This window comes from Cololabis saira, chromosome 11, assembly GCF_033807715.1.
Source record: "Cololabis saira isolate AMF1-May2022 chromosome 11, fColSai1.1, whole genome shotgun sequence".
Taxonomy (NCBI): domain Eukaryota; kingdom Metazoa; phylum Chordata; class Actinopteri; order Beloniformes; family Belonidae; genus Cololabis; species Cololabis saira.
The window spans coordinates 30,170,577-30,191,690 of record NC_084597.1 but is presented as its reverse complement, the minus strand read 5'-3'; the positions used below and the strand labels follow the sequence as shown (position 1 = coordinate 30,191,690).

The following is a 21,114-nucleotide window of genomic DNA, read 5'->3' as shown; positions in this document are numbered from 1 at the left end:
GGGTAGGGTTAAGTAGGATTCCTGTCTGAGCTGAATCCTGGGTGTGTGGTGATAGCGGGGAGTCAAACAGCTGGCCTGCACACGTAACCAGTGAGTCCGTGTCATCTCCCCCGCTAGCCTAGCGAGCTAGCTGGCTGCCCGGCGGCACAGAGCCGCCGACACGGAAAACGAACACTATCGGCGTGTTACTCACCCATGTTAACAGACTTTCACATAGCTCCATTCGATCCAGGGACTGTGAGGTACTCATCGTTACCTAGCGTGTTGACTTTGCGTGGCAAAGAGAGCCTGAACTTGCGGTGCGCTTTCATACGCTGCCCAGACCTCTGGCTCGAGAATCCGGCGTCGCTGCTTCGACTCGCTGCTTCGATACGCCTGCGTCGCGGCGCTGATTCTATACGCCGGCGTCTGCCGGAGGAGGGCGGGCGGGCGGTGTCTTCCGGAGGGGGGCGGGTGGGCGGTGTCTCCGGTGTCGTGAAGGAAAAATCCCACGACTGATGCCACGAAGGAGATCCGAACAAAATAATTTTATTTTATTATTATTATTTCTTTTAATCAATATGTGGAAAACACATTCACAGAAACACATTCATAGTGACTGAAACCATGGCAATGTTTCTGGGTAGTTGCAATACACTTTTCTTGGTATGCAAAATGTATAATAGTCTCATCTGCCAGAGCCAAGATTTTCAGTGAAGTGAACTGTTGACTCACTTCTGCTGAAAAACAAGTTTGGACTGATTTGTTTCTAGAGGATCAGGAGAGAAGAGACATCAACATCGCTCAAAAAATAAAGCAAAGAGAGCAAACATAACTCTTGATTTAAAGACAAGGGACAGAACCATAGACATATATACATGTATACATATATATATGTATATATATATATATATGTATATATATATATATGTATATATATATATATATATATATATATATATATATATATACATATACATATTTATACATACATGTGTATATATATATATATATATATATATATATATATATATATATATATATATATATACATACATGAATACATATACATACATATACACATACATGTGTGTGTGTATATATATATATATATATATATATATATATATATATATATATATATACATATACATACATACATGTGTATATATATATATATATATATATATATATATATATACATGAATACATATACATACATATACATACATGTGTGTGTGTGTGTATATATATATATATATATATATATATATATATATATATATACATGTATATATCCTACCATCTTTTTTCTTTTCCATCTATGACATTTGTGACATTTGTGCATTTTATGATAGCATCAGTTGAGAAATCTCATCTTAATGTATTACTATTTTCTGAGCTTTGACTTACCAGGTATATTTTCCTCACAACGCAACGTTTCTGCCTTAACCGGTTTTGAGATTTACAACAGCAAGAGCAGACACACCTTTAGAAATACCCCAGAGACGACCTGACAGCCAGACTGTTGTAGCAGCTTATAGTTTAATTTTGCATTTAAGAACAACATAAACAAGTAAAGCACCTCAAAGTATACAATGTGTTGCATAAATAAAATAAATCAGAAAATCAATTATATATTTTTTTAAGTTATCTTTTCTGAGAAGAAATATTAACATCAATATGTTTATTATAGCACATACACCATTTGAAATTGTATACTTTGAACAATACTTATACATATTGTTCTAGTTTTTACATTTATTCGGCTCATTTTTGGTACCAGTCAGTTAAGTAGTTATTTGTCTTTTTGAACTGATACCCCTGTGGTAAGACTGGTCAACACTTGCCATGGCATTTGGTTCATTTAAAGATTCACAAGTTTAAAAACAACAAATAGGAATTGCGTACTTGCTCTATCAGCCAAATCTTCACAGTCTCACATATTTCTCAATCTTTTTTTTCACATCCTGAAAAAATGTATCACCTTCCAGATATACTATCTAAAAATAATAATAATTTATCACACATTACATAATGATTATTTGAAGAAAACTAAAGCTTGGTTTGTTTTTAAAACCGAGATTATCATGGAACACCAATGTATGAATAAAACTTCAAACTACCTTTGCAATATTAATGTCAACTTTAAAAAGGCTCCACAACATTCTTTATGAGAAGAATAATTTACATTCAAAATGATCCCTGATTACAGTTTAGTTTGGCTTCTCGTTAAAGCACTGAAATAAATTCTGTTTTTGTCAAATAGGAATCCACCTTGCAGAGAGACCTATTACAGGATGTCTTGTGCATCATCTGAATCCGTTTATGTGGACAACCACGGGACCTCAGGTTAAATGCTATATGATTGTTTAACATTTGCAGGGAACTTAATTCAGTAATTTCCCCTCTCAGGTCCATCAAGCTGGGTTTTTCAGGTAATCATGCATGTGCATAGTTAGAGATTATTTAGGTGCATTCAACACTAAGTAAACAGCCGCAGTTAAATAATTCATATAAAAAAAACAAAAAACATTTGTCCTGCAGTTTCACTCCAGATGCAGTCATCTTTAAATTTATTTAATCAAGTCATTGCCATCAACACAGAACTTTAAAAACATTATTACATTAAGGAAATGTCTCTATAATGTTGATGCACATATGGCTGGTAGCAGGCTTCCTTATGGATGTTTAAGTAAACAGACCAGAAAGGTTTTCTGGCTCACAGCAATATTGGGTTTATATTACAGATGTTCCCTTGTGCTCCATTGTTGTTGATCTCCACTCACACTCAACTTGTGAACTTCAGAATAACTTTAAAATTTCCAATGTCAACATTCAGAAATATTTTCCTAACCCTTCTCCAGTGATGACCTTGCTTCAAAGTCAAAGCCATCAGAGGGGGAAAAAAAGAGATAATTTATTTTATCAATTTTTTACATATCCACAAATGATAACTTGACTCTTCTCAAGGCCTTTTTTATTAGTGATTGCCTAGCCGTTGAGTCTCTGCGTCACCACCTCTCTGTACATGATTGAGATGTACACGAAGAGGAGGAGGATGACGAAGAAATCGTCCATGAAACCCAAAAGGCCGAAAAGCGCTTCAGGGAGGATGTCGAGCGGCGAGACCAGGTATGTGATGGCACCGACCAGGCAAAGAAGAATTCGAATACGAAACATCCAGAAGAGGCCGCCCACAGTAAACATCTCCCTGAAGGCGTGACGCAGTAGGGTGGGCACATCGCGCAGCCTGTCCATGAACTGAGGAGAGGTTAAAAAAGGACAGGAAAACATAAGAGAGACGACATTAAAACAGTAACATAAAATCTGCACGTCAGTAACTCATCTGCACACTTATCCTTTATCAACTAATGGTGATGCAAATTGTAGTTTTATTCTGAGGGAAAAATGTTTAAATACGCAAGAGCACATTAAAACATGGAAACATATCAGACACATATAAAACATAAAGTATTTTGTAAAAAGCTAGTAAACAGTCATTTACACCCTGTTAATGAGCATCCAAATGAGCATCAGAAGCAGATGTACTCACCGATCTTGGCTGGCCAGAAAACCTCCGGTTGTAATCAGAGATGTCTCTTAATATAAGCTGAGGTTCTGCCTCACCCTCCTGAACCCTCTGAGGATTGGCATGCTCATGAAATAGCGGGAAGAGCAGTGTTACCTGAGTATAATACAATTGAAAAGTTGCATTACAAGCAGGCGTTTACAGGAGGTGGGAGGTGAGGACCTCTACTACCATTCTCGGTTGGAAATATCTGGGGCCTCATTTATAAAGCTTGCTCAAACTTCTAAAACCAAATGCATCCCAATCCAAAAGTTGTTGGGCAAAGACACCACAATGTCCTCCTGTCTAGCCGTTGTTTGCACAGCAACAGATGATATTTGTATTTCTCAAGTCTTTGTTGCAGTGAACTGGGTAACATTTATGTCAGAGTAGCTCAAGGAGGACATGCACACCTGAGAAGGCCAGGTCTTGTTTACAATAAACAGCAGATGTTTGATCCAGTCGGACATAAGGGAGAGTATAAGAAAACGTAGCCTGGTGTGAAAAACAAATGGTGCACATGATAGCGAAGGATGCCAGCACAGTCTGGAGGACAAGACTCACCATTTGCCTGCAGATTGGGCAGTTAATTGCTCCCAGCCAGGTACCATACCTCCAGTAAGCGATAATGCAGGAGCCTATGGAGGAGTATGGAAGAAGGTATCAGAGCAAGAACTGAGTAATTTGAGATTAACCTAAATTGTAATTTTAATGACAGCAGCGAAAAAAAAAAAGTGTGTAAACCTCTTGAAATTAATTGGTTTCTACATTCATTTGTCATAAAATGTCACAAGTCACAATAGCACATGGATCAAAGGAATGTGCTTAAGCTGATAACATTCAAACAATTAAAATTAGTAACAAATAACAACATTAACAAAATTTCCCCATAGGGATGAATAAAGTCATCTATCTAATAGCAGATTTCCTGTATCCTCCTGTGGTTTAAGTAGTACTGTACTGTATTAAACCAGACCCAGTATTGACCAATATACTTGGCCCGTAGCGTTTGTCTCTTGTGACTTAGATGAGGATCAGATCACATTTTATGGCGAATGAATGCAGAAAATGACTGAATTCCACTGGGCTCACATGCATTTCTTGTGTCTGAAACTAAACTCTGTATCTGACGCTTATTCTTCATGTCATTCAAAGATAAACCAGTGTACACTTAAGTCAACAAAGCAAAAAAAACACACTATTTCACTCATATGAACATATGAGCACAAAAACTGCTGCATCACTGCACACTTTCGTGTACTCTTAGAATCTCTTAACCAGTATTACCGCAGAAAAGGTGACCACAGTTTGTTTCTACAGGAAGAACAGCCTGTTGTAAACACACGGGGCAAGACATGTCTGTGTAGTACTGCTGCCTGGCTTCTGCCTGTGGGTTTTCATCCTGACAAACAGAGATCACATATATATGACAATGTGAAACACATCTAAATAAGCCTTCAAACTAACGTGATTCTCAAACTGTCACTACACAAAAATCTATCATTGTCATAACTTTGTTAGTAATAAAAACAGAAAAGTATTATTATATTACTATAAATAAATTATTAAAATATATGCTGAATATATTTGGCGTCATTTGTTTATGTACCTGTTCAGTTTGGAGCTGCTGTCGGACAGCTCGAACGTGCTCCTGATTCTCAGGGTGAATATTCTGCTCCTCCTGTCTGCGAAGGACAAAAGGCAGACTTTTAATAACAAATGGCTGGTTGTTTTTCTTATTTGTCTCTGGACGGGTGACCCGTCAAGGGTGTTCGCTGCCTGTCCTCTGAGCACAGCTGGGTCAGACTCCAGCCTCATTGAAGTGGGTATAGAAAAATTATTTGGTCTTAGTAAACCGGTTTGAATGTGTTGGCTTGTTTAGTATTGCTTTCATTAACAGGCAAAACATTAAAAAAAAAAAAACACCTATTAGATGAATACACAAGGCAGTTAGCAGAGAAGTGACTCTGCAGAGAAGTGACTCTGCAGAGAAGTGACTCTGCACAAAACAGATGTGAAACTAAACTTGTGGTGGAATTTTTAAAAAAGAGTACAAAGTTAGTAACGATTTCTGGATCTGAATTAGCAGCTTACCTGCAGAGAAGAGTGAGGAGGCCGGCCAGGAAGGTGAAACTGAGGACAACAACAAATAAGACCTGGTTGCTGACTCCCTCAATGATGGTGTCCTCATCCTGGATCAGGTAGTCCAAGTCCCCACACTGACTATCCTCCATTACCCACAATCATAGCCTATAACCCTGGGGAGGGGGGCACACAGGTTAGCATGTTACTGGACAATGGTGTCTTTATGATCCTTCTGACAGTTATGAAAAACAACATACATACAGAATCATTAGCCAACTTAGTAGTGATAACATCTTTACTCTGAATATCATCCATGTATATAAGACTGATTAAATTAAATGATGACATGTGCCCTTTAAGGTTTCCGCACCTGGAGTTACAACTTAAAATTACACATTTAACAATTATGCCAACAAAAAGGGATTTGTTTCTCTGAACTAACAGCTGCACACAAGCTCAAGTTGACTAGTAATCCAAAACGATGTAAAACACCGGCCCTCATTGTATAATATACTGTGATGACTCCCTGACTGATCTCAGCGTCACTGGATAATTGTGAAACTAAATTTACACCAATTTCACATAGGAGCAACACGTAAGCACTTTGACTGAAAACAACCATGCATGTGTTCTTGTTGAGTTTCAGAGAGGAAAATTATGCCCTCCACATATATATCCAGGGTGACAGAACTGAGGACTGCAAAATATTGGAAACCCTCCAGAACACCGCACCCTCTTCCTCCCATGACTGTGGGAGAAACTACCATGACTGCGGAAAGCGCAGTGGTTTGTCCGATCCGAGTGGATGATGTGACACGGTGCTGAAACCTAATGGAATGCGAGAAATATGAGGAATATGGCAAGTATTAGGATATAAATGTCTCATTTTAAGGTAAAAAAAACAAAACAGTTTAATTCTACACTCATCCCTCTAACAAAAATGAAAAAAAAAACTCATTATATTATGCTCATTACAACAGATCAGCAGAAATGTTGCACAGCAAAAAGAAAAAAAATACGGAAGTATTTTAATTTTCCACAAAGCTTTAAACTGTAATGTAACCATGATAATTCCCTGTAGTTTAACGGTGCCCTTCTCTCTGGTACCTCATATTTTCCAACAGTTTGTCAGCCAATAACTATTTAACGTGTGTTACTATCTTATACGTTTTCCTAAGTATTTTACACTGCAACATGATAATATCTAGTCTGGAGTTTTTCTTTGAACTGTTAACTAATGTATTACTGAGCTTTTTGTTTTCTATCCCTTTCTTAAACCTGACATTATGGAACAATGTAAATGAGTAAGATTTAATTGATGACATTGTCAATTCTGCTTATCAACTTGGTACTTTATTGATTACTTTATCAACTGCTGAGTGAGTTTCAATGAGGACACAAGCACTACATGTTTGCAATTTTCATGCTAAAACTCCTAAAAATAATCCTGCTGTAAATCAGTTGGAAATGTAATCTCTATTTCCACTTCAACTACAAATAATTACAATGCAGCCACACAGAAGTGTGGGACTGTGACATAATTATGCCTCATGTCTTGTTGTTTGGTTTTGTACATTTTCAGCTCCCACTGGCATTACTACAACAGAACTGATAAGTTTAGAGTCATGTGGTTTAGGTTCTCCATGAAATTTGGAATCGGTTCTAATATAGGATGGTTTTGAATTCTCACCTTTAGTACTGACATGAATCTTATGCAAGATGATTATTTCTAGACAGGTGTACGCACTGATCACTTTTGATCAAATGCAACGTCCCTGCTCCAAATTCCCAAAGACCCATTCTTATACTCATAGTGCATGACATGAAATACAATTACTAGTCTGTTTTGTTTGACTAATGGTTTCTAGTCTATGGTTACTTAGTCTCCAAGTCTAGTCTGAGTAATCACAGACATATTGATTCCCGAGTTTGTTCACACCTATCAAGTACCGCGGTTGAATTGGTTTGATATTGGATATTGGATATTGGACATTCAAAGACATCCATTTAACTTGTGATACATACCACTGATTTTGGTCATATTGCTTGTGATGCGTTCATGGTCATCTAGACTATATATCACAAGAGAGTAATTATTATAAAATCATATTATGGGCTGATTTAATGTGGTTTTATGAATTCAACACCCATAAAACTTGTGATACATACCACTGATTTTGGTCAAACCACTTGTGATGTGTTCATGGTCTTCTAGACTATATATCACAAAACAGTAATTATTAAAAAAATCATATTATGGGCTGATTTAAAAATCATATATATGGGCTGATTTAATAAGGTTTAATGAATTCAACACCCATAAAACTTACCACTGATTTTGGTCATGTATCACAAGTTTTATGGGTGTTGAATTCCAATATCCAATATCAAACCAATTCAACCGCGGTCTATCAAGTTTCAATCTGATCACCCCAAAATGGTTGGTTCACAGAATATTTAAAATATGTATTTAACTTGTAGGATATTACAAAACTAAGTTGGATTGTGCTGGTAACTGGGAACTTTGAGTCTATGTTCTCCTGCTCAAAAATATACAAATCGTTACAAAATGCTGACTTCTTAGTTGGCAACTCAATAAAAAGCTCTTAAACTCAAGGTCTACATTTAGTAGTAGCTTATGTATTTATACTGTATGTACTATATGTGGCGTTAGATTAACCTTTTCAATAGGAACTCTGCCAACTGAGTTAAACACTGATATTAGAAATACAGCACACCACAACTAACACCACAGGACTACGTGATATTAAACACAAGGCAATCGAAATGTAATCCTCTCCCAAAATTAATGACTTCCTGATTCTTCTGTTTTGACTAGCAGAAGATAAATTCGTACTTACACATATCTAATGTTGGCACAGGGTAACAACGCTGTAACCAGCACAAGACACCCTGCATTATTTGAGTTTCAGAAGCCCCTCCTTGCTGAACGGCAACAAATGTCAGTTATTTGACACCGAGGAGGGAAAAGCAAAGAAAACCAAAACAGGAGGATTATCGCCTGCAAATAATAAACCTAGCTAAAAGGCCAGCCAGGCGTGTCGGTATTTGTAGCTGCAGGAAACCTGCAGAGATCACAACTCAAGTGCTAAATAATATCAATGTTCTTAAAGGCAAAAAGAAGGAAACAAATGTAATGAATACAGGAGTGAGTAATGGTCTCACCTACTGTAGAGAAGTCCACTATCAGCCGGTAATGTCCCTCTGCAAACTCCACCTGCCAGCTCCATCCACTCTATCGACACATTTTAATGACACTAAGGGGGATTTTAGAGACTTTAGCAGACCACGTCAGCAGATATCTGGTCTAGAGTTGCTGCTTTTATTTGAACGTTACATGCTGATTCAGTTTGATGCTCGTTTTTTTTTTCTTTGCGGTTCATATTGTTGATTTAAAGACTTTTAAGTGCTCTACCGCCCCCTATTGGCCAGCTGGTGATTTTCACCAAAGAGCTGCTGTACTCGTGTATGTATTGCACTTCTGTAATCAGTACTCGAGTTGAGGGGGGATGAGGGGGGATGACATCCCCCCTGAAATACAAACGGTCAAAATCACCCCCCCCTTTCCATCCCTTATGTCATTTCATCAATGAATGTGCTATTTTAACATTTAGAGTCATTACCAGAAAAATAACTTATTTGACAATTTTCACCTGTTTCAAGTAAATTTTCACTTGAAATAAGTAGAAAAATCTGCCAATGGGACAAGATTTATCCTTTCATTACAAGCAATAAAATCTTGTTCCACATGCAGATTTTTCTACTTATTTTAAGTGAAAATCTACTTGAAACATAGGAAAATTGTTGTTTTTTCCAGTGATGAGTCTTGTTTTAAGTGTAATGAGATTTTTTTACTAAAATGAGACATTTTAACTAGAAATAAGACAAATATTCTTGTTAAGATTTTGAGTTTTTGCAGTGATCCATTTTACTTTTCCTGTGAAGGACAGAGTCATATTAATAAGTTCAGAAAACTGTTTTTTATTCTTGTGTTTTGATGTACTTGATGTAAGCCCAGTGGATATTTAAAGCTTACAGAAGGCTGCATTTAACTGCTGCTATGTCATTCCTGCAGTATTTCTGCAGGTGTTAAGGTCAGTGCTATTATTTGTAATATATTATAATATTTGTAATCAGCACAAATTATCTGTCCCCATATGATAAAATCCACCATCCCCCTTGATCTTTTTTTACAACACGAGTACTGTCTGTAATGGACAACTAGGTACCAACACAAGCTCTTAAAGACCATCTTAAGGTGAACAAAGAACAAAATCAAAAAACTATTAGCATGTATTTTGTGCCAGGAATCAGATCCCTGGAATTGGGATTGGCTTGGTTCCTGGTCATTTATGTTTATTTCTTCAGAGAACTAAAAGCCATTATGCTTTAAGATCGAATGACATTTTGCACCTGGCTGTTCCTCGTGTTCGGACTAACTTGGGGAAAAAAGCTTTTAGTTTCTCTGCACCCTCTGCTTGGAATATCCTCCAATATGAACTGAAAATGCTTGAACGTATTTCACTTGAAGCCTTTCGCTCTTTTCTAAAAGACCAACAACGAGAATCCTTTCGGCAGTGCCTGTGTTTTTAAACTACATGTGCCCGTGTTTTTAAATTATTACTGAAGTTGTTGTTTTTTCTACTTGTTACTGAAGTCACCATTACTGCACTTTATTTGCTAAAACAGTTTTCACTCTCATTTTAATGTTTATTTTGTGATTTCTGTTATTTGTGTGTTATTTGTGGACGTGTGCTGCTGCCTTCCTTGGCCAGGTCACCCTTGCGAAAGAGGTCTTGATCTCAATGGGTCTTTTATCTGGTAAAATAGAAAAAATAAATACATAAAAAAATCCCAGTTTACCTGCCCACTGGAGGTGATAAAATTCAAGAAAGCTCCACACAATGCATAGAGGGCTTCACTTCAAGTCCAGCACACTTAGGCCCAATCTCAATACTCCCCCTACTTTTCTTCACTCGCCCTTCTTTTCTTCCCTAACCCCTAAAAAAGAAGTGGGAGATTTTAGGGCACTTGAGATCTAGGGCACTTGGCCCAGGTGCCTGTCCCATTTCTCCTACTCCCCCTCGTTTTCATCCCTAACCTGAACAGGAAGCTGAGAGCCAAAAGCTGTTTTAATTTCAGCTGTAGGGCTGTTAATATGGCACTTTATTAAGTTTTAATATTTTTTCAGGCATAAAGGTAACCTTAAGATCCCCAACCGGGGCTCAGTTTATCCAAATAACGCCTGTTAAGAAATTTGACCCGATGTTTTCGGAGATGAGAAGAGCCGCCGCCCCCAGGGAGCAACCTCAGCTCACAGCCCGAGAAGAGACGTGTCCGCCGGGTCAAGCTGCTGCGTCGTCCCGGGAGAGAAACTCTCCCGGGACGCAGCTCTGTTGAGAATTATGCTGGCTGAAATAAATCATTTAGGAAGATGTTGGTTTGATAGATGAAATCTAACAGTTGTAGCTACGCCTGTTAAGAAGTTTGCTCCGAAATTTAGAGATTTCTGTCTGCCGGCTCCGGAGTTTGGGTCCGCGTTAAATCGACGCAGGGCCTACGGCGTAGGGTACGGCGCGCGTCGCCGCGTACATCGACGCAGACCTTACGGCGTAGGTTACGTAACCTACACCGTAGGCTCTGCGTTGGTGTAACGCGGAACCATAAATCCCTTTATTCTGGCGTGATCTTCCGCAACTTTATCTGAAAGTGTGTAAATTACCCAGATAACAGCTGGATTACTTTGTGGTTTCTGAAGACTATTATATCAGAAACATCCAAAACCAATCTGACGAGTCACAGGATTATTTCTCTCTATTTCTCTGAGACGAGTCTGCCTGTTTGCCTTCGGTCGGCGAGTCAAATCGACGCAGAGCCGACGGCAAAAGCATTCTGGGAAATTTTCATACCCCCTCGCTCGCCAAGTCAGCATCTGAAATCCCTCGATGTGAAGGGGCTATTCTCAGCCCCTAGCCCTCGTTATGCCCCCTCCCCCTTGGTGAAAAGAGGAATTGGGACACCACTACCTTCACGGGAACGCGCAAAAGTTAGGGGTAGTGAAGAAAACGAGGGCGAGGGGGAGTATTGGGACGCAGCCTTAGACTGTATATACACCCATGGAGGTAGACTGAGGGTGACTAAATGCCAAAGCAATTATCTAGGATGAAACAACAACGATTGATAAAAAAATCCAGATAATGGCTTAGATTATGTAATTATCCCAGGTAGCAAGAATAAGAGACATGGAAAACCCGAGGTGGCAGGGAAAGCTCCTGCATGGTATGTACCACTGGTGGATTGAAAGAGTGGCTGATAGGGCAAAATCTTACCATTGATAGAAAAGGCTAGTGAAAAAAGACTAGTGCAGACTGCGTATAGATCCATTACATAATAGCATGGTGTAAGATGCAGTCAGGTACTGCAGACATGGAACGTCAGAACAGATTTGCTGGAATAGTGTTTAGGAACATCTGAGCCAAGTATGCATTCAAAGCCCCTAAGTCAAGATAGGAAATACCTCCAATGGTAGATGCTAGAGAGTAGCTGAGCAAAATTCCTACAGGATTTCCAAAACCAGACTGATAAACTGGTGATGACCAACCAGCAGGACACTGTTGAGGTCAACACACAGAAGAAAACTAAAAGGAAGCAGATGTAGCAAATCCCAAACAGCAGTAATATTAAGTTGAAGGAACACAAGACTCTGGAAAATTGCCAAGGGTTTGAATATGTGTAAATCCGTTACTAGAATAAATAACGCTGTCATTTTTGTAATCTGTAAAATCCATTATATTACAAAAGCTTTAATTCTAATTAAACAGCAGTTCATATTTAAAAATTGGTCATAGAGACAAAATACTCAAACGTCTGGTAAAGGAAAGAGGAACTAAAGGTTACAATTAAACTTTCACATCTTTATATTATATTTCATTAGACTGTTAAAATTGCACATTAAACTCCCCTTAAAAAATACATTTTAACATAAACATCTACAAAAGTGGCCCACTGTAAAATATAGTATAACCTAATTTGAAAACGTATCAAATGTTTCCACCCCAGGGGTGGAAATTAACAAATTACATTTACTCACGTTACTGTAATTGAGTACTTTTTATGAGTAATTTGTAATTTTCTAAGTAGTTTTTGAAATATGTAATTTTTACTTTTACTCGAGTACATTTTGACCCAAGTATTTTACTTCGCTACATTTGAACCCCCTCACGTTACTGAGTACAAAATTTATGGTGAAAATCTTGTGGGCATTTTATTTTGGTTTATTGTGAATAGCAGGATCCTGCAGGCATTGGGCACTTTATTTTGTGTTTGAATACTTGAATACTACTAAAAGGATCATGTTACTGAGCTCAGTGTGGATGTGTACTTTAATATGCCTCAAAGTTAATTAAAACAACTTGTGCTGGATTTGATTCGTGACTCATCCTTTTTTTGCATTAAATAACTGAAAGTAACTTTTACTCAAATTACATTTTAAATGAAGTACTGTTGTACTTTTACTCGAGTAAAATTTTAGATGAGTACTTTTACTTTTACTTTGCGTAGAATTTAAGCAAAGTAAAGATACTTTTACTCAATTACAATTTTTCAGTACTTTTTCCACCTCTGCACCCCATAGCATACTTTTCCTTAATGTCCAGCCATGTATTAACAGTTCTGTGGTTGTCTCATTCTGTCAGCAGGTGGCAGTACAATGAGCCTCCTGCAACATAGCCCTCGCTTGGAAGAAGAGTCGCCACGGCGCAGTATACAACCATAACAAGAGATTTCAAGCTAACTTTCCTAAGAAAGGGTTTTTAACTATTTAAGATAACTTGTAACTGAGGCAAAATGCCCAGTTATGCGCAGCTGGTCATGGGCCCGGCGGGCAGCGGTAAGGTGAGTTGGCAGTGACTTCTCGGTACGTGGTGAAACATGGGCTAAATAACGTGGTGTGCTGTAGCATGAGGTTTGTCATCGTGGATCAAGTCACTCCCAGTTGCGTCCGTCGTTTGTTTACAGTGTTTGTTGCTGTAATTTCAGAGTACGTACTGCTCGACCATGGTCCAGCATTTGCAGGCGTCGAACCGCTCAGTCCATGTGGTTAATCTGGACCCAGCTGCGGAGCACTTTGACTACCCGGTCATGGCAGGTTCGTTCCTTCGTTTTTGTTTATTTCGAACATGTATAAAAAACAAGAAAAAAGATAAGAAAACTAATACAGGTGGGCATTCCACCACATAAAGAAAAAAAATCAACTTAAAACACATATTTCAGTTACCTGTTGGAAAAGGAGTGGGGGGAAGTATTTAATCCCACCCCCTTTCCACAACTAAACATAAATTATATGTCTGTATTTATTTTTATACTATACACTAATTTGTATAAATATATATGATTTTTTTTTTAGATGAGTTTTTTTTTGTGTGGAAAGTATTGAACGCTGGAATAGGTAAAGACACGACTGTCAGAAGAAAGATAACTTTGTCATTTCATCAAGTCATATCATTTTTACAAAAATACCCTGTTTAATACATGATGTAAGCTCTATCATAAATATAAATATAATATAACTATGATATAATATAACTATGATATAAATATAATATAACTCTGATATAAATATAAAACGTATATCTAAGTATATAAACATACAAAGACAACATGACAAAATAGCAGAACACACAGCTGCTGATCTTTAAACACAGTCTTCACTTTTATACCTCAAATAAACTATTTCTTTATATTTCTTCTTAAATTGTTTTATGTTTGTACATTCTTTTAACTCCAAATTCAAACCATTCCACAGTTTAATTTCACAAACTGATACACAAAAACATATTTTTGTTGTACGCACAAATAAAGATTTGAAGTTTAGGTTCACCCCTTACCCCTTAAATTATAACCCCCTTCCCTCCCAATGAATAATTTCTGAATGTTATCCGGTAGCGAATGATTTTTTGCTTTAAACATTACTTGTGCAGATTGAAATGCCACTAAATCCATAAGTTTTAGTACTTTAGACTGTAAGAATAGTGAGTTAGTGTGATCTCCATATCCAGCCTTATGAATGTATCGTATTGCTCTCTTTTGAAGAGACAGACAGGTTGGTACAGTCTGAATGCATTCACAACTGGAAGGCCCATAATATATAATTAAGTGTAATTACACAGTTATATTAGAGTTAGACACTATTTGGGGTCCATTTTAGAGCAAAAGGCGTGTTTACTTAAATTAGTTTAGTGTAGAGTTGCCAACTCCCTGAAAAATAAATAAGGGACACCTCATCGGCAGGGCCGGCCGACCCGATTGCCTTCACCCTTCCTGGCGTGGTGAATTTTTTTTAGCCCCTTTTTTTGTGAGTGAAACGATTTTTTTAACTATTTGACTCGAACCTGAATTGAATTAGATGCATATTTTTGAATGCCATGAACACATGGAAAACAAATTACTGTCCAGCAATTCACTTTAATACAAAATAACAAAATGAACTGAATAAAATAAGTATTTATCTTAAACAGAAACCTGTCCTGCTTAACTTAAAATTGTATAAATTAATATAAAACAATAGAAAGCAAGCAGAACATCCATTCTGTAATAGTGCAATAACAAAGGTGCAAACAGAAAGTCTGTAGAAAACTTGTAAACATATTTGTGCCTCAAAGGCCATGACTGTAGGCTACAGTTGTAATAAAACAGAAAAAAATAACTTATGAACTCAACAGCTCAATGCCATTTTCCATTGGCATTTTATGACTATTTTTTTGAAAGTAATACGGGACAAAGTGCGTCCCTTTTCAGCTCAATACAGGACGCATACTTTAGTTTATGAATACGGGACGATTCCATTTTTTCAAGGGACGGTTGGTGACCATAGTTTAGTTTAGGCATAAATCATGTAATCCCTTATGCAGAGGTGGAAAAAGTACAAAAATATTGTACTTAAGTAAAAGTACAAATTTTCTGCTTGAAAATTACTTAAGTAAAAGTAAAAAGTACCCATTAAGAAAATTACTTAAGTAAAAGTATAAAAGTACCTCAAATTAAATATAATAAAATACCAAGAGTACATCGTGTAAAATGTACTTGAGTACAAAAGTAAAAAGTACAAAGTACAAAATTCAAAGTACAAAATTATTTGCAAAAGGATTGCAAAGAAATGAAGAATCCAAGAATTTGCTTACAACTCTAAATAATGGTGATATTATTCTGACCCCTTTAGCGTTTGTTTCCATTAACCCATTTTAATTTCGTCGGTTTGAGCGTCGGCTGCCGCTCAAGGCTGATTTATGGTTCTGCGTTACACCAACGCAGAGCCTACGGTACGCGGCGACACGCACCGTACGGTGCGCTTCGCCGCGTACCCTACGCCGTACCTTACGGCTTAGGCTCTGCGTCGATTTAACGCGGACCGATAATTCAGGCTTCAGTCCTCATCGGTCCTCGACGCGACGGCGGTTCCTCCGGCCTTTCCGGCCCGCCTCTGCGGCGCAACTCTCCCGGGGGCTGCGGCTCCTTCTCGGGGAGGCCGAGTCTCCCCGTCTGCCCCAGGTGTCTCGCATGGATCTATAATATTAACGGTATTAAAGGTGTCTCGTCACGGAGCCGCCGCCGGGCAATCACGGGCAATTCACTCGCCCCCCTTCCTTCCCGTCCGCCTTATGGTTCTGCGTTAAATCGACGCACACCTACGCCGTAGGCTACGGCCGTAGGCTAAGGTGTAGGGTGTGCGTCGCCGCGTACCCTACGCCGTAGCTCTGCGCCGGTGTAACGCGGAACCATAAATCAGCCCCCGCTGGCTTTAATTTGTAGCGAGTAACGACGTGTCCAATTTTAAATGTAGCGGATTAAAAGTACGATTTTTTTTTTTCCTTGAAAATGTAACGAAGTAAAAGTAAAAGTACAGAAAAATGAAAGTATCAATAAAAGTACAAATTCTCAAAAATCTTACTTAAGTACAATAACGAAGTACTTGTACTTCGTTACTTTACACCACTGCCCTTATGTGCTTCTTCTCCTAAGGTAGGTCTGGTTTATTCAATATCCAGTCCGAGTCCAGTCTCATTGTGTTTTTGTGTTGACAGACATCCGTGAGCTCATCTCGGTGGATGATGTCATGGAGGATGACTCGCTCAGATTTGGCCCTAATGGAGGTCTGGTGTTCTGTATGGAGTACTTGGCCAACAATTTTGACTGGCTGGAGGAGAGCCTGGGTCACTCTGAAGATGATTACATATTGTTTGACTGTCCAGGTAAATGTCCTGCTTGGTATTCAAACTAGTTTTCATTAACAGTGCAAATGTCTACATGTTTTTAGTTTTAACAGTTGGATCTTTTCGATCCGTAATTTATGATTCGTGGCTGTTTTACAGGTCAGATTGAACTTTACACACACCTTCCTGTGATGAGGCAGTTGGTGGAGCAGCTTCAGCAGTGGGAGTTTCGGGTTTGCGGGGTCTTTTTGGTCGACACGCAGTTCATGGTGGAGTCTTTCAAGGTAACGGTCTCTCCAGTGTGGAGTTCTTTAAAGACATTTTTAGATTGCAGTGCTCATATTTCTAATCTCCTCTCTAACTGTAGTTTATTTCAGGAGTCATAGCTGCTCTCAGTGCCATGGTGTCGTTGGAAATTCCTCAAGTAAACATCATGACAAAAATGGACCTGCTTAGTCCCAAAGCCAAGAAAGAAATTGAAAAGTGAGTTGTTGTTGGTTTAAAAAAAATACATCACTGAAGTACAATATGTGTTCCCATGCAGGGCTTTAGACTGCAACAATTAAGTCACATTTTGCAACCACCGTATGTATTTACTAGATTAGATTAGATTAGATAGTCCTTCAGGTTGAGCAGCAGCTGTACACACAACACACATATGCAGAGAAAAGGATATAAAAAGGATATAAAAGTAAAAATATATAATAGAAAAATATAAACAGTATATACAGAAGAAGAAAATAGTGCATTATGAGATAAAATACAGTGCGAAAACAGGTAGAATATGTATGAAAAATAGAAAGAATTTGCACATCTTGTTATTATTATCCGTTGTCCGGTTACAACTGTGAGCAGGCCTGATTGTAGAGTCTGATAGCAGCGGGGAACAAGGACCTGCAATGGCTCTCTGACGCATCGCAGGTGACGAAGCCGGTCGCTGATGGAGCTCTCCAGGGCTCTGACAGTCTCATGAAGGGGGTGGGAGACATTGTCCATGATGGATGACAGCTTAGCCACCATCCTCCTCTCCCCCACCACCTCTACCCGGTCCAGACTGCAGCCCAGGACAGAGCCGGCTTTCCTCACCACCTTGTCCAGTCTCTTCCTCTCTGCTGCTGTGATGCTGCTGCTCCAGCAGACCACACCATAAAAGATGGCCGACGCCACCACAGAGTCATAGAAGGTCCTCAGGAGGCTGTCCCTCACTCCAAAGGACCTCAGTCTGCGCAGCAGGTGGAGTCTGCTTTGGCCTTTCTTGTAAAGTGCCTGAGTGTTTATGGTCCAGTCCAGTTTTTTGTTCAGGTGAACACCCCTAATTGTAAGAGTCCACTATCTCTATGTCCGTTCCCTGGATGTTCACTGGAGAGGGGGGGACTTTGCGCCGGTGGAAGTCTGCTACCAGCTCCTTCATTTTCCCAGCATTAATCTGGAGGCGGTTCCGCTGGCACCAGTCAACAAATCTGTGGTTCAGTTCTCAGTACTCCCTCTCGTCTCCGTTGTTGATGAGACTTGACGATGTCGGAGTCACCCGAGAACTTCTGTAGATGGCAGTTTGTGGTGTGGTGGCTGACGTCGGCCGTGTATACGGTGAAGAGGAGGGGGGCCAGGACGGTCCCCTGTGGAGCTCCTGTGCTGCAGACCACCGTGTCAGACACACGGCCTCCTGTCCTCACAAACTGTGGTCTGTTTGTGAGGAAGTCCAGGACCCATGATGTCAGGGCCTGGCAGACTCCAGCATGGTCCAGTTTTTCCCTCAGAAGTTGTGGCTGGATGGTGTTGAAGGCCCTGGAGAAATCATAGAACATGATCCTCACAGTGCTCCCAGACCGCTCCAGGTGGGACAGGGACCTCTGCATGAGGAAGATGGCGGCGTCCTCAACCCCGATGCTCGGCTAGTAGGCGAACTGCAGCGGGTTGGCGGAGGAGCTCACCATGGGGCGCAGGTGGTGGAGGACCAGCCTCTCCAGGGTCTTTGCCAGGTGTGATGTCAGGGCCACTGGTCAGTAGCCGTTGAAGTCGCTGGGTGGAGAGGACTTCAGGTACCACACAGGACGTCTTCCACAGCTGTGGTACCTTTTGCAACCTCAGGCTCAGGTTGAAGATGTTCTCCACAATCCTGCACAGTTGCCTGGAGCAGGATTTGAGCAGCCTGGAGGTGATGCCAGCTTACTTAACACAACAAGAGGCTGAGAATTTCTAGTTTGAGAGGGAGAGCCAATGCCTGTTGCCATCATAGCAACATCAGGAGGCAACATCGATGAGTGGGCTGCCCTCTGTTTCAGACCGGTGTTATGTTGATCCCACTTTGCTTGGCTATTTTAACTGTCAGTTTATTTTTTCAAACATGGAATTAGCTGTGGATCACAGTTTTAAAAAAAATCTTTCTTCGGATATGAAACGTTCACACATGATTGTCTTATCTAACTGTACAATGACTGAAGGTGTTAAAGGTCGAAACCTGAGTTACGGTGTTCCTCAAAAACTTATTTAAAGAGGCAAGACAGATTTTTTTCCATTTGCAAGAAAGTATTTTTTTGTTGTTTTTTTTTTTAATGTTTGGCTCTATTTTTACTAGGTACTTGGACCCAGACTTGTACTCGATGATGGAAGATAACTCTGATAGCATCAGAAGCACAAAATTCAAGAAGCTGACCAAAGCTATCTGTGAGCTTGTAAGTCAACTCTTTGGTTGTGCTTGATTTAATCCTGGATACAATTGTTGAAATTTCTAATATAACTTTCTCTCTCTTTGTCTTTCTAGATAGATGACTACAGTATGGTAAGATTCCTGCCTTTTGACCGTACAGACGAGGAAGGTATTAACATAGTACTGCAGCACATCGACTTCTCCATACAGTATGGAGAAGACCTGGAGTTCAAGGAACCTAAGGTGAAGAAACCCACAGAGACAAAAATGCATCTTTTTAGTTTAAAAAAAAAAAAAAATGAATATAGATATTTTCTATGATTCCCTTTTCTACAGGATGTTGACGAAGAGCCAGCTAACCTTAATTATGATGAAATATTCCAAGATCCAGTCAGCAGCTGAAATTAATGTGAACCTGGGGAGGCTGAGAGAAGTTCAAGCTCATGCCAGAAGCCATGCAGAAGTCCATGCAGAGTTGCACCTGACTGCATTTCCTGAAAAACAAATATAGATGTGTATTTTCATATTTAAAACTTATTGCATAATTTACGCAAAATAAAATCCTTTTTTTTTTTTCCTTTTCCATCATTTTAGAACAATGTAGAAAGTTTAAATACCTATTACTAAATGTTTTTATTAATGTTACAGGGGGTACTGTGGCGCAGCTGGTAGTGCGAAAATTGAAGAGAATTGAACCCAGAAGGTCCTGTGTTCAATTCTCGCCGGGGACACTGTGGGTGCTGAGGGCGTGTTAAGTTCCCCCATGACTTCAGCACCACACCCTGGGTGGGGTTGGGGAAAGGGCCTTTCTGTGTGGAGTTTGCATGTTCTCCCCGTGTTCTCTTGGTAGCTAATGTGAGCTACCCTCTAGGGCTGGGCGATTTTGGACGAAAATAAAATCCCGATTTTTTTTTTTTTTTCTCTGAAAACCCGATTTTCGATTTCGATTTTTTTGGTAAAACTACAAAAGACAATGGACAATGGAATAGATTGTTTAAAATATTTTATCTTTATTTTTAAAGAAAAATAGCAAACAAATTTCCCTATTGGGAATGAAGTGCAATTGAAAGATACTGTAAATCCTCCTTGAGTTTAGTAAAGTGACAACATTTACAATTTTCTTGACCAAACAAAGATGACTAGACGAGCTATGTCTGTAATGCAGCCAGCTGCAAAAAAGGAAAATCGATTTTCCGATTTTCCTTTTTTAACATCGATTTTGAATAATAAATACGATTTAGATTTAAAATCGATTAATCGCACAGCCCTACTGCCCTCACACAAACATGCAACAGTCCTGGGCTATACATGCCCCCTCTAGCCAACCGGGGCGCCCGTTGGGGTGGGATCTGGCCGGAATAACGTGATCCTTCCACACCAGAGAAGCCCCACCATGTCAAGTGAAAAGAAGCGGCCTGCTCACTCCTCAAGTTAGTTGACTTGAGCTCAGTGCATGGCCCTCCTGGTGTTGTTAGAGGGAGAGCCATGCCCAGGACTGAATTAGATAGGAGAACTGGGTGATAAAATGGGGGTGAAAAAATCGGAATAAGAAAATGTTTTATTTTTTTAATAAAGTAATACACAAAAAGCAGAACTTGTCTGTT

At 39.3% G+C, this 21,114-nt stretch overlaps 3 protein-coding genes across 9 annotated transcripts in view; 1 reads left to right on the top strand and 2 right to left on the bottom strand.

Annotated features, from left to right (window-relative positions):
- hook3 (hook microtubule-tethering protein 3) overlaps nt 1-379 on the bottom strand; it is a 35,247-nt gene extending 34,868 nt beyond the window's left edge. For 5 of the 6 annotated variants that reach the window (XR_009783496.1, XM_061734334.1, XM_061734331.1 and 2 more), the window contains exon 1: nt 194-379. Coding sequence is in view for 5 of the 6 variants with exons in the window: in XM_061734334.1 (XP_061590318.1) it covers nt 194-250 (57 nt within the window). In the remaining variant the exon portion in view is untranslated. The remainder of the gene's footprint in view (nt 1-193) is intronic. The other variant, XM_061734335.1, reaches the window with a different exon arrangement.
- Nucleotides 380-1,546: 1,167 nt separating this feature from the next.
- rnf170 (ring finger protein 170) lies at nt 1,547-9,030 on the bottom strand. 2 transcript variants are annotated; one of them, XM_061733438.1, is made up of 7 exons: nt 8,826-9,030; nt 5,645-5,808; nt 5,160-5,235; nt 4,838-4,952; nt 4,115-4,188; nt 3,536-3,667; nt 1,547-3,243 (listed from the first exon to the last, which is right to left on the bottom strand). In XM_061733438.1, exons 2-7 carry the CDS (start codon nt 5,782-5,784, stop codon nt 2,974-2,976), a joined length of 807 nt encoding a protein of 268 aa, XP_061589422.1. In that variant the 5' UTR covers nt 5,785-5,808; nt 8,826-9,030; the 3' UTR covers nt 1,547-2,973. The 2 variants fall into 2 exon arrangements, with proteins under 2 accessions (XP_061589422.1, XP_061589421.1); XM_061733437.1 differs by having other exon boundaries at nt 1,548-3,243; nt 8,822-9,030.
- A 4,355-nt stretch (nt 9,031-13,385) lies between these two features.
- Nucleotides 13,386-21,069, top strand: gpn3 (GPN-loop GTPase 3). Its single transcript, XM_061733436.1, has 8 exons — nt 13,386-13,549; nt 13,694-13,802; nt 16,735-16,902; nt 17,023-17,147; nt 17,231-17,346; nt 19,439-19,535; nt 19,625-19,753; nt 19,847-21,069. Exons 1-8 carry the CDS (start codon nt 13,502-13,504, stop codon nt 19,910-19,912), a joined length of 858 nt encoding a protein of 285 aa, XP_061589420.1. The 5' UTR covers nt 13,386-13,501; the 3' UTR covers nt 19,913-21,069.
- Nucleotides 21,070-21,114: the final 45 nt, after the last annotated feature.